At 44.1% G+C, this 13,366-nt stretch overlaps 2 protein-coding genes and 1 long non-coding RNA gene across 5 annotated transcripts; 1 reads left to right on the forward strand and 2 right to left on the reverse strand.

Annotated features, from left to right (window-relative positions):
* Window positions 1–5,551: 5,551 nt before the first annotated feature.
* On the reverse strand, window positions 5,552–6,811 carry LOC123077463 (uncharacterized). The gene is made up of 2 exons (XR_006436657.1): window positions 6,068–6,811; window positions 5,552–5,930 (listed from the first exon to the last, which is right to left on the reverse strand). It is a non-coding gene; the product is annotated as an uncharacterized lncRNA (long non-coding RNA).
* Window positions 6,202–7,544, forward strand: LOC123077461 (protodermal factor 1). The gene is made up of 3 exons (XM_044499737.1): window positions 6,202–6,435; window positions 6,701–6,977; window positions 7,064–7,544. The coding sequence occupies exons 1-3, from the start codon at window positions 6,336–6,338 to the stop codon at window positions 7,383–7,385; spliced, it is 699 nt and encodes a 232-aa protein (XP_044355672.1). The 5' UTR covers window positions 6,202–6,335; the 3' UTR covers window positions 7,386–7,544.
* Window positions 7,545–7,629: 85 nt separating this feature from the next.
* On the reverse strand, window positions 7,630–11,186 carry LOC123077460 (uncharacterized). Of its 3 annotated transcripts, XR_006436656.1 has the most exons (4): window positions 9,957–11,186; window positions 9,518–9,574; window positions 8,556–8,614; window positions 7,630–8,295 (listed from the first exon to the last, which is right to left on the reverse strand). XR_006436656.1 is itself a non-coding variant. In XM_044499736.1 (1 exon), the coding sequence occupies exon 1, from the start codon at window positions 11,095–11,097 to the stop codon at window positions 10,069–10,071; it is 1,029 nt and encodes a 342-aa protein (XP_044355671.1). In that variant the 5' UTR covers window positions 11,098–11,186; the 3' UTR covers window positions 9,744–10,068. The 3 variants fall into 3 exon arrangements, 1 of the variants encoding a protein (XP_044355671.1); XR_006436655.1 differs by having other exon boundaries at window positions 8,556–9,574; XM_044499736.1 differs by lacking the exons at window positions 7,630–8,295; window positions 8,556–8,614; window positions 9,518–9,574 and having other exon boundaries at window positions 9,744–11,186.
* Between the last annotated feature and the right edge of the window lie 2,180 nt (window positions 11,187–13,366).

Raw genomic sequence — 13,366 nt, forward strand, 5'->3', positions numbered from 1 at the left:
ATTGTGCCTTGCTCGATGTACGGTTGCTCACATTGTTGAGAAAATTGTAGTGTATATTCAGAAGCATTGTTGATCATACAGTATTGCAGTTTTATCACTCTTCATAGAATAAAAAAGCTCATAATTTCAGAACCAAAGTACACTCATTTTTAGCTTCATTCAGAATGCATCGGAACACTACATTCAGCTATATATTCAGACTTTTCTGAACGCAGCTGCTGATCATGGCCACCAGCTCGCGCATCTTTGTGTATGGTGCCGTCCGGGATGGGGCTTGCTGGCTGTGGCATGGAGCAGGCAGGCTCTAGTGTGGCCGACGCGGGCCTCGTCGCCTGCGCAGCCCCGCTCCACCGCGACATGGCCGTCGTCGCCCGTGAGGCTGTCTGGGCCGACGCCGCAGGCACCGTCACTTTCCCCATGGGTGGCATGCCGGCATCCCTGGCCTCGGCTCCTCGGGAGACCTCCCTGCTGAGGGGGCTCCGGCGCAGGGGTGCCGTCGTGGCCGCTGCAGGTGTCCGTGTCGGCGAGGGTTCCAGGGAGATAAGTAATGGAGCAACAGAGAACGCATCCCCGAGTAATTTTACTAATTTATCGAGTAAATAGGGGGACCGTGGACAAGGTCCGCGGCGCGGCCGTGGTAGTGTCCGAGCGCTTCTGTACCGGCGGGAGAACCAGGTGGCGATGAGCTGCCGGAGCGTGCCGTTGGGGGTGAGCGCGTCGTCCCAAAGCTCCTGCATCGTGATCGGGCAGGTCCGGTGGCCCAGCACCAGCCACCGGGAGATATGCAGTTAACTGCACCTTAACATCCAGCGTGCGGGTTAATTAGAGAAGACGGCAGGGTGTTTCCTGCAAAAGTGCGGACGAAGACCGGTCAAGCCACCTGGCTGCCATTTGTCGAGTTGTGATAGGCCGGGGACTAAATCATCACATGAGGTGCAAGTTGGAGTATGGTGGAGTCAAATTTTGCAAGTTTGGGACTAAATCATCACATTCTGTGCAAGTTAGGGTACCTGGAATGCTATTACCTCTTTCAACAAAAAATAGCAGGCTCAAAAAGTTACCATGTTTCAGCTAATTAAGTTACCAACTAAGCGCTGCATATATTACCATGCTCGGGATAGATGGCAAGAACCACTAAATTTGGAGCAAATCTCGCCCAACCCAGCAAATTACGATTTCATTTTGTCGAACTGGTTAACTCAACTAGAAACATGCAGGAAAGCAAGACAAACAACATTAGTTAGCGGGTTGGTCTGTGCATGCTGAAACTTTCAAGGGGTCGTGGGCTCGAGTCCCGGTAGTCTTAAATTATTTTTCAATTTTTCCATCGGGGCTAGCAACCACCAGAAACGGGATAAGTGGGACGTGGTAGATCACGGGCGGGATAAGCGGGAACAGTGCGGATCTGTTGCAAACTGACAGTCGGCACGAATTTAGCATATGCTCTTTAATGAACAGTAAATCAAAATAAATAGTAAATAAAATGTAAAACAACTGAAATATTTTGTAGACGTTCATATCAGTGTAGCAAGTATGCTTGAAAATTTTCATGCCATATGGGATAGCAGTGCTTCATCGGTGAAAAAACAAAATTAAGTGTAACATTTGGAGGTAACATTAACGTTTGATTTTTTTTGCACATGTCAAAATGCTTAAGTTTTCACCTGAAAAATTGCATGTACCATTTAGGTGTGACAATGAACACATCTACCTTTAAAAAAAATAACATTTGCAAAATCCATTTTTGGCACGCAGGAGCATGTGCTCCCTAGAGCCAAAATGAATTTCCGAAAAAAACAAGGAAACACAAGAAAGGAAGAAAACAAAGAAACATAAGCCAAAAAACCAATGAGTAAACTAAAAAAACCAAAGCAAAATGAAGAAAAAACCAAAATAACCGATGAAAAGCAAATAAAATGAAAGAAACAACAAAAGAAAATGAAATTTAGTAAACCGGACCTACAGCGACCGCTACGAGCCGAGCGAACCGAAGCACGCTAAAATGGGTCGGCCCTGCTACTGTCACCCATAGGCGATTTCTTTTAGGAATCAGTACGGGCGACATATAGCCCTATCGGTTGGCTGCTGTTGGCCTACCATGCGCCCGTGCCATATGCCCTTGTTTTGCGGCCTCCGACTCGCGAACAAGTAGACAAGCAACCTTTAAAAAAATCAGAAAAGGAAAAAATGCTTAGGTGAGCTCGCCAGATTGGGCCGCCCATTTGCGCTTCCCTTCAGGCGTCACCTCCATGTTTGGACCCATGCGGGCGTCATAGAGCGCGAATCCTATGTCTCACTTATAGCAAGACTAGCATCCGTCTTGCTTGAAGCTTTCTTGCAGCACGCACGCGTATAGGCTAGCCAACTAGCCTGTTACTCGTTCATTCGTTCGTCGGTCCGTTCGTTGATGTGCCCTTTTATTTTTTGTTTGGTTTCTTATTTCTTCTCTAGTTTTATTTGGTTTTCCTTGTTGTTATACTCCATTTTTTTGTTTTTTCTTTCGTTTTTCTTTTGTTTCTTCATGGTTTTCATCGGTTTTTCTTTTCTTTCTCATTTTCCTTCTTTTTTTCTTTTTTTGTTTCTCTCTTTGTTTTCAACAGTTTTCTTTTTTTTTATCAGCTTTCACAGTTTTCCATTCATTTTGCACTGGTTTATTTGTGTTCTTTTTCTTTGGTTTCCTTTGTTTCTTTTTCAATTTTTACTTCTCTTTGGTTTCCTTTGTTTGTTTTACAACTTTGTTTGTTTTTTCTCTTTTGGTTTTCATTCTATATTTTTTTATACGTCAAGAACATTTTTCTAATACGAGTTTAACATTTTTTTAATACATGGTCAATATTTTTTCTATACATATTTTAAATATGTTTTCAACTGCTTGATTAATATTTTTCAACTAAAATATGTCAACATTGTTTTCTATACACATTTTAACATTTTCAAATTTTGATTGATATTTTTCAAATAAAAGATCAACATTTTTTTAATACATGGTCAACATTTTTTCTATACACATTTAACTTTTTTTACATGCTTGATTAATATATTTTTTAAATGCAAGATTAATATATTTTTAGTACATGGTCAACATGTTTTATATACACGTTTAACATTTTCAGATGCTTCAGTACAATCTTTCAAATAATTTTTTGACATTTTTCAAATAATTCTTTATCATTTTTTCTAAATGCATGATTAACATTTTTTAAATATATGGTCTAATGTTTTTCCCGCATTGTATTTTTTGTATTTGCATACGTGAGAACATTTTCTCTAAACACATTTTCAAATGCTTGGTTAGCATTTTTTTTCAAATGTTTTTTGTGTAAAATATTTTTTTGTAATATATAGAATATTTGGAACTATAAACGAAAATTAAAAATAAAGCAAAAAACAAAAAATAAATCTGGAAAATAGTTGACCACGCCCCCACCCCTACCCCCGCGCGCGTGCACGCTTTGGACCGGCCTTTGCTGGACTGGGAGCCCCATTTTGTTTCCTTTCGGTTTCCCTTGTTTTTCTGTTTTCATTTTTCATAGACTTCAAAAAAAATCTGAATTTGAAAAAATGTTCGTTTGACCAAACCCCACCCCCTATAACTTATATTCCCCTAAACATTATTATGTGATAAAGCTAGTTGGCTGATTTAAAAAACAAATCCGTGCATGTGGTAAACTTTTCAGACTATTTTTTTTGTCAGTGCCAGAAAAAAAAAGTTTTCCACCCGATGCAAATCAAGGTCATGCAGGGTTAAGAGCATCTCTAGCAGATCCCGTAAAGCATCACTTGTAAAAAAACAGTATACAGGCTCACCTAAAACGAATTTACGGTATTGCGAGGCATCGGGCGGAATAGATCCCGTAAACCCGTACCGTAAACTTTTTTTTTCTCTTTTCTCCTCATACTTCTTCTTCCCCGGGACGCACGCATGGACGGACTCGAACTCCGACTGGCTAGAACGGTGTCGCTCCGGCCTGCCGCCTGATGTGGCCCGCTGCCTGCTCCGCGACGCTCCAGCTCGGCGTGTGCTCCGGCGATGCTCCGGCCGGCCACCGACGAGTCCTCCGCCTCCTTGCTGCTCATGCGCGACGTTGCGAGGCCCCCTGCTCCGGCGTTGACTGGTTTACAGGATCCTCCAAAAAGGCTGAAATCCACTAGGTATAAAGGATTGGGGCTCGAATATAGGCGAGCCTGTAATTTTTTTTTACGGGATATGCTGTTTTACGGGATCTATTCGGGGCGTTTTTTCCACCTTGTATCATAAATACCAGGGTTTGACCATTTTTACAGGATCTGCTAGAGATGCTCTAAGTGTGACTTTCCATTCACCAATTTGTTTCTTTGACCCATACTATTAGATTTGGAAGCAACAAAGTTGACACGATACTTCTTTTGACCGCACGGATACCATGTTCCTTTTTGCGTCAGGTCTGTTGTGTCAGCAGGTGTGAGGCAGAGACCGTCGTGGTAAAATTCCGCGGGTGGCGCTTCGCGCCATCAAAGGAAAAACAATCAAAACTGAAGATGGAATGCGAGCGATAAAATATGTCTGAACACGTGTGCTCCAAATTTCAAGGGCCCACAACAATCATCAAAATTACTGTACCCTTTGAAAATGGCAGCCATGGAACGAGATTCCCGGGTACCTTGAAGGCGCTCCAAACCTCTTTGCCCGGCAAATGCACGAGAGGTCACATGGAGTCTCCGTGCTCAGGGCCAATCGCCCATTATGCAAGTAGATGAGCCACAGTTCTCTTGGATCATTCTTCTATTATTGGCTCCTAAACTGTAATTCCAACCGAAGTTAGATACGGTCCATTGCGAACAGAGATCTTGATAACATGTGTGATGTTGATGAATGACAGCTGTAATATTATCACTTTTTTATGTGGAGTATTCTACTGTAAGTAATACAGACCAACAAAAAAGTTACAGGCACCACAAAACTAGATTTTTTTGAAGAAAAGACAGCCTTTCATTGATGAAGGTAGAAGCGAGTCAGAAGGAACAGAAACATTTGAAGCACAAACCTGTGGTAATAAGCAAACTTACCTTTTCACATTTATCTGAAGATGAAATGCACAACACTCATAGGGGTTAGACTTGTAGATGCTCTACACAACCTGGACGTCCACATATTCATCTCTCATATGGGCTGGATATGAGGGGTGCTAGACAAACCCAGACGTTTGGGCTGGGTTTGGGGTTTTCGGTTCGGTAGAGTTTTTTTGTCTGGGCCCTGTCCACTCGGATGTTTAGGGGCAAAGTGGGGGTCCGGTTGTAGATGCTCTAAAGACAACATGATAACATGTGTGATGTTGGTGAATCACAGCTGCAATATTATCATTGCGGCATGGCTTCGGTTTCTTACCTTTTTTATGTGTAGTATTCTACTGTAAGTAATTCAGACCAACACAAAAGTTACAGGATATGCACTACAACACTAGAATGTTTTTTTTACCAAAAGACAGCCTTAAGTGTTGTATTTCATTGATGAAGGTAGAAACGAATCAAAAGGAACTGAAACTTTTGCAGCACAATACTGTCAAAAAAAATATGCAACACAAATCTGTGGTAATAAGCAAAATTCCTTGTTCACATTTATCTAAAGATGAAATGCACGACGTTTACAGGTGTTAGACTTGTAGCAAAAGCAGACCGAATCACCACCTTCCAGTTGGACCAAAACACAGCTTCAGTAACACAAAAAAAATGCAAGAGTAAAATGGGTTGGGATCATCCAGGGCCTCCAGATTCCAGTAGAAGCAAGAAAACATACCCCACCATGTTTCAATTGGATTTCCCAAATTCTATTCTGGAGTCAGAGCATCAAATCCAGCTCGATGCATAGTTTAAGTACACCGAGTAGTTGGCAAGCGCCGATCACAATTAAATCTTCGGGACCGGAGAGTATTCCATTCCGTACAGAAAGAAGCCTGTCCAAAACACAGTGAGGCTATTAATGCGACGGCATTGCGCAAAGCTCCAGTGCTCCCTACCATCTACCAACATGAGGCAGCTAGCCAGAAATTCAGATGAAGAATTGGGTTAACACGGGCTCTAAAATACTCACAGTGGAAGCTTGGTCGAGAGTGCGAGCAGATCACCGTCATGCCTGGCTAGCTGGACGAATCGAAGCCATTAATTGATAGCCAACTACTAACAGTGTGATGAACATATACAGGTTCATGCATGCAAATGCAATGGAATCAACACAACTGTCGAGTGCCACTCTCGTGTATAAATAGGCATCTAGAGACCCTTCAGTTCATCAACTCAAGCATCTCCACCAGTTCAGTTCAGTTGCTTATTCTGTCCTGTCTGCACACACTGAGAGCAATATGGGTGGCAAGGTTCTTCTGATGAGTGCCGTCTTGGTGGGGCTTGTTTCACTGAGCTCGTGCAGGAGCCTGGGAGAGTTGCATGAGCAGAAGACCCACTGTATGTTTTAACCCCATCCCTTCTGTGTAGCACTGTATTTATTAGTACTTCATAGAGTAGCACTGCACTGCATCTATTACAGCGATCCATGGATAGGCAGATCACTGCATACTGCATCTACCTAGCTAATGCAAACATGAAATGAATTTGTGCTGAACATAAACAGCATCGTTTCTAGGCAATAAGGACTGAGAACAATGCAAAGCAACTTCATGCTATCTAGATTTCACGGTACTGATAGCTGCAATTCTGTATACCTTACCAGATGGGGGCTCACCAACTCCCACGCATGGGTCAGGAGGAGGCTACAACCCGACACTGACACCGACACCAACTTACGGCACTACACCGACGCCATCTTACGGCACTACACCGACACCAACTTACGGCATTACACCGACGCCAACTTACGGCACTACACCGACGCCATCTTACGGCACTACACCGACGCCATCTTATGGCACTACACCGAGCACCCCAAGTGCACCTTCCCATGATGTCCCTGCAAGTCCAAAGAAGCATGGGTTCATTGGATCCTGCGAGTAAGAGCTAGAATTAGTAGATATCAGAAGTATCAAACATCACAAAGCAACGGTTCTTAAATGGTTTTCTTTTGCTTAAAATGCAGCTACTGGAAGAATCACCCAGATGCTATAGTTGCAGCTATTGGGTCCCTCGGCAACATCGGCAAGACATTTGGTGCTGCATGCAGTATGATAGGTGGCAAGAAGCTAGGAAATATGCATGATGCACTCTCAAACACTAGAACTGATGGTATTGGCGCCCTGATACGTGAGGGGGCAGCTGCATACCTCAACTCCATTGTGAACAAGAAGTTCCCATTTACCACCCAGCAGGTGAAGGACTGTATCGTCGTGGCCGTGACCTCTGATGGTGCTGCTTCTGCCCAAGCTGGGGTTTTCAAGAAGGCAAATGAATTCCACTACTAGTTTCAGTCATCGGTGTTTCTTGGCTAAATTTCTTCCTCCCGCGCATTTTTCTTGATTGATGCTATCTTGTGGCTTGATATATTTCTTTTATTTTTGTTGTTTTATCATGTAATATCACTATCTATGGCATTTTGAGTGCAATAAATCCATCCTTTTCCATTGCTTGATATCACTGTTATTATGCTGGATTAGTAACACATAGAAAAAACTATGTACTCCGAACACTACAAAAGAGCAATAATAAATCAAACACCAGACTAGTGCTACTCAGTTTACAACATAAGAAGTTTATAAATGTCAGCTGTTTAGAGCAGTTTGGTTGTATACTCTAAATATCACCACACCTACTTGTGGCCTTGTGGCAAAATGTGGCAAGCAAACACTTCATGTTGCTAACAAACTGTTCGCCACACCATAGGCAAGTTTTGCAAAACATTGGGTCTACGACAGGTGTGCTACATAGCAAGAAACTATGGCATAACAAAACTGCAATGGAATGGCCAAACTTGACTAGCAAAGGTTTGGCAAATTGACAAAGCAGTCTAGCAAATGCCACAAAGTTAGTTATTCTTCGATTGCATAGTTAAAGGACCTATGAACCTTGTTCTTGAATCCCAGAAAATCCTGTAACAAAACCATCTTTTTCCCTGATATCCTAAATTTCATAGTTCAACCTTTGAATCTTACTGTTGAACCCCAAAAATCCTATGACGAAAGCACATGTTGCCAATGGTCAGAGAAACAAGTGTAATCATTCAGAAATTTGGATAACTCATCAAACAACTAGTCGGTACACAAAACTTCACAATGTTCACATAAAACAAGGGATTGGTGTTTGATACCACATAAACCCAAGAACTTCCAAGATGAGTTGAAGCTTTCCCTTCAGTACTTCTCCAAAAGAGTCAATCTGGATGTGAAATGAAAGCTAAAGTGTTAATTTACTCTAGAAGAAAATTTATTCAAACCTCACTTGAAGTCAGTCAACATTTTGGTGTTTTTTCATTAATTATGACTTATAAGCTCTAGTTCTGCATTGGATGTGCTATGTGCTATGTGTTTTGTCTGATTCAGAATTGTTGAATGCCAAGCATAATCAAGTAAGAATATTGTCGAATCAGCAACATCATGTTAATCACAGTTGAGAACTACTATTTCTGATAAAATTACCTCCTGGAGGAAAAACTTCAGCCCTGCTTATCTTCTTCACAGGATTTAACCTGTTGATTCTAGACATAGAACATGTACTATGTCAGTAACTCGACAGTATCATGGCCGTTTTAATGGGAAAAGAAGTTAATCTGCATCTGTCGAAATTGCTAGCAAACACTAAAATGAATATGAATGCTAACAAAAAAACACCATTGCATCACTAATCATCCTCACACTGGGATATTTTTCTAATTGACACATTTTCAGTGTTACAAAGCGGATTTCCCTGCAAAAGAGTAGCCCTCGTGTTAAAAAGATGGATGATCAGTTTCTCTTCTTTCACCGAAGCACCTTTCAATGCAAGCACTTATAACAACTGTAGGGGCAAAGACTACCTAAGAGGAATTGCTCTCGAATAGCTCAATCCACATCCTCTATCCCCATCCCAGTACACATGGAATCGTGCATAAGGACAAATATGTAAGAATAAATATGATAAAAGGTGTGTAAAAATGAATTGGGAACAAAATCAAGAGCTTCTGGAAGAAACAAAGATCATTACTTGGGTAAAGGTAAGGTTGGGTGAGAGGTAATTAATAATATCTGAATGTCCAGTTAAATGGACGAATTTAGTAATAGCATTCTTTTTTGTTGTTTATTGCTGTAGATGCACATAGCTACCGATAAGTGATTTCAAACATTTTTTTGCAGATGTCGGTGCTCAACTGCTGACTGATTGTTTATCAATGAATTGACACTATCCACTTACATACAAGATAACACTGCAAGTAACAGAGTAATAACTACATATAAAAGAAAAAACTGCAATGATCATATCTCCGGATGCACTACTTTGAAGTTTGAACACCAAATAGTCGTAACAAAATTGACTATCAATTTTTCTAGTGACTGACTAATAGGTCCGCGTTAATCATTTCAGCATTAGCACGAATATTACAGCAACAGAGATTAGTACATACATCTTGGTCCGGCGCGGACAGACACGGAAACGGCAGGGACGTCCACCTGCATCCCTACTGACTAAGCATGGCTTCTGTATTAGTTATATACTTACAAAAGAAAATGTTATCCTACTCAACACAAAAGAGATATACTGTAAGTTAGTCAGAACCTAACACTATGACAAGATATCCAAGTGGAGTCGGAAAAATGTGGCTGCACAAAAAAGGACTTGCTCAGAGAGGATAAATTTATCAAAAGTTATACTATCGTTTTCTACAGTATTAACACACATTTCTGTGGGATGAGTTACAACAGTAACAATAATGAGGGCAGTTCACCCATTTGCTTGTGACACCAATAAGGCAGTAACCACAATGGCAAAGGAAAACATGACCCTGTGAGAAACCGTATTCCATAAGGCTATGTTAAACTACAAGCTTTGAGGATAAACCTTACAGAATATTGTGCTTTCTTTCCACCTCCCATGAATCATAACGGTGCATCCTCTCAAAACCAGCAACTCTCCATGAATCCGACATCAAGTTGGCCATCTAGAAATGATGTGTCTTCAAATCTTGTGATCCATGTGGGAATCGAACCATTTGAAGATCTCCTCATTCTGCAGGCTGGTAAATTCATGGTATGCATATGCAATATTCAACTCCTCCGTGACATGCCTCTCCAGCCGGAACCCCTCCGGCAAGATCTTGGCTTCCTCCGCCGCCTCTTTCCACGGTGTGCTCCTCCCATCGTTCTTCAGAAACCCCTTCTCATCCAAGAACGACTTCTGGCGAAGCACGTCCACAAGGCCATCGGCGACGGTCGGGGTCAACCCCGGTATCCTCGCCGCCAAGAAGTCGGCACTCACGGCAAAGGCATCGCACTGGATCTCCCGCACATCAACGTGCGTTGACTTGAGCTTGCCTATGCTTGCCGCCACCATCTGCGCCCTTTTGGCGTCCCTGGGCATGTGCACGAACAGCGCCGGCGGGTAGCCGGGCGGGATTTCCTCCATGGCGGCGAACACGCCCTCGGCAATCACGATGGCCACGCTGCTGAACCTGACCCTCGCCGCCAGAGCGGAGACGAAGTACCCGCCCGACGACGCGCCGATGCCGACGAGCGGGAGGCCGCCGAGCTCGGGGTGCTGCTCCTTGACCCACCATTCGATGATGGAACTGACGGCGGCGAGCTCGCTGCCGTCGCCGGAGGCGGAGGCGGGGTCGAGGGACCAGCACTCGGCGCGGCTGGAGACGGCGAGGACGGCGTAGCCTCGGCGGAGCGCCTCGCGCGTGAACCGGCGCTCCTCGGGGAGCCCCGCGCAGCGCGGGCAGCCGGGGGAGGCGTCGAAGAAGTCGGTGGCGCGGATGGTGCATCCGGGGGCGATGAACATGGCGGCGCGCGGCGGGCCTGGGGGGAGCTGCCACAGCACCTCGTTGCCGCTCCTGCGCGCGACCCGCGGGTCGAGGCGAATGGCCGGGGTCAGCGGCGGGACGGCGGGAGCGCGCGGGAGGAGGAGGGCGGTGGCGAGGAGGATCAGCGCGCAGGAGGCGATCAGGACGACGGGCCTGCGCGGCCGCGGGAGGGGGTTGTCCATCCTTCGCGTTAATGGAGATTTGAGACGGTTTGGGGCTTCTCGTTAATGGAGAAAGTGACTTAGTTGACTTGCGTTGGACAAAGGGGAACGCAAACTCTGAACAGCGCTGGGAGGAAGAAACGTCCATTGGGCTGGGTGTAAAGGAGGCCCATGTGGAAAGGTGGCCCGGCGTCTTAGCCTGGCCCGGAACGACAAGTTTTTTTTAAGAGTACGTCAATGGTGTACCTTAGTTTTATAGAAGGCAGCATAAAATTTTACAAGAAGGAACGACGAGTTTCAACGATAGTTTCTCTTTCATCGCCGACGACGCTCATTCGGTGGGGCTCGTCGGATGTGAATTTCCCCCCGGTCCCCATCGCCACACGCCCTCACCGATGAGGAGATCTCCTTTGTCCGTCTCGTATCCCTCCTTGTCGATGACGGCTTGGGTAGCCTCGACTCTGTCACCAATCTGGACATCCTATGATAGCACCCAATGCCTCCCCCAATTCCCTCTCATAGTGTGCTTTTGTAGTTCGAACTACTATCACTGATGCTTGATGTGTCCTTGGTACTCATGGTGGCTCATGTGTCTTTTTTACTATAAAGACACTAAAGGGTATCCTAGATTGGAATATTGAGAAAAACAAAGGTCAATAGAATGGTTAGACAATTGGATATAGAACGGCTAGCAAATAATAAAATTATATTAAAAATCATACTGGTCTTCTTCCTCCTCTGATTGTATGTTGCCTATTGAAAATTGCCATGAACCAACAACAAAGAAAAGTGGTACTTGCGAGCGCCCTCACCACGCCAGGCTTTGAAGATCGCAATAGCCACTCTCCGCTTGAGACAAGATCTAAAAATCGTTGAAGCGGCATCGGCTGGAGCATCACCCCATGCAAAACAGGCTTGTAATCCATCACCACAAGCACAAAAGGTTGGAGAAACCGGGTCAAGCCATAGAACAACACAGAAGATGTTGTAGTCGCCACACCAATAGTCGGCTAAAAGCTCTCCTTGAAATACACACGAATTGCCAAGATCCAAAGGGAACCGACAGATCTGGGGACACAAACTCTCACAGGCTCTTCGTCGGCAGCGAATCGGATGTCGTTGAGGTAGGGAGAGACCAAAGAGATCTTATTCCACCACACCATCGTCGCCACCACCTCGTCGATGTCGCCGAAGAATCAAAAACCTAAGGAGAAAATGAGACGGGCGGGTCCCCACTCCTCTTGCGGCCGACGAGGCCGTCGGACGGGGAAGAGAAGGGGGACCAAGGTGGTGGTGGAAGCTATGGTAGCGGCTGGGGTTAGGAGGCGGATGTGTTGAGGCATTCACTGGTGTTTAATTCACCTTATGCTTATGGTGGCTCATGTGTTGGTAATACTAGAAGATAACCCATGCGTTGCCGCAGGGTGGTAGGCTGAAAAGATGAATAATTAGGTCAATTGGATAATTGTAAGACCTAATTATGATGTGATGACTAGTGGTTTGGCAGCCATGTATGATTTGTTGATGTGGAAGGTTGTATGCATGGAAAATAGTTAGTGAGATGATAGATTAATGACGTGGCGGACATGCATGATTTGTTGATGTGGAAGCGTTGCATGCTTAGGAAAGATAGACCATGGGTTGCAACTACTTGAAATACAAGATTTGTTAAGTACATGAGGGATCTATGCACTTTTGACATTCCCTTAGATAGATCTTTTCTCATATGTAATCTCATCTGCTGCATCATATGTTATTTGTTTACATGGTGTTGTTAGTATTGCACAAACGTGTAGGAAGGATTATACTACTAGACAAAAATGTGTAGGAAAGATTATCGCTAGTTTTTCAACTATTCTAGACGTCAAGGGTAAATATAGCTATATAACAAAAAGAACTTCTTTATATTTGTTTGGAAAACACTTGCCTTCAATTGATCAATTCCACACGAGCTTGTGGCCCCCTCGCAACTCTGTTTGACCTAATTCCAAGCCCATAAATTTCCCAAAATCTAGAAACCGTCAGAGCGAGACCCGAAACAATCATTCCACCACCGTAAGACTCTGTTCTCCCGTGATCTCATCTGGAGGCCTCGCCGGTACTCTGTCGGAGGGGGGTCGATAATGGAGGGCCTCTAAATCAACTTTGCTACCTCCCCGATGATGTGTGAGTACCTACGGGTCCATAGCAGTAGCTAGATCTCTCTCTATCTCTCCCTCTCTCTCTCTTTGATCTTCAATACAATGTTCTCTTCAGAGATCGATATGATGTAATCTTTTTATGCAATGTG

This window comes from Triticum aestivum, chromosome 3D, assembly GCF_018294505.1.
Source record: "Triticum aestivum cultivar Chinese Spring chromosome 3D, IWGSC CS RefSeq v2.1, whole genome shotgun sequence".
NCBI lineage: Eukaryota > Viridiplantae > Streptophyta > Magnoliopsida > Poales > Poaceae > Triticum > Triticum aestivum.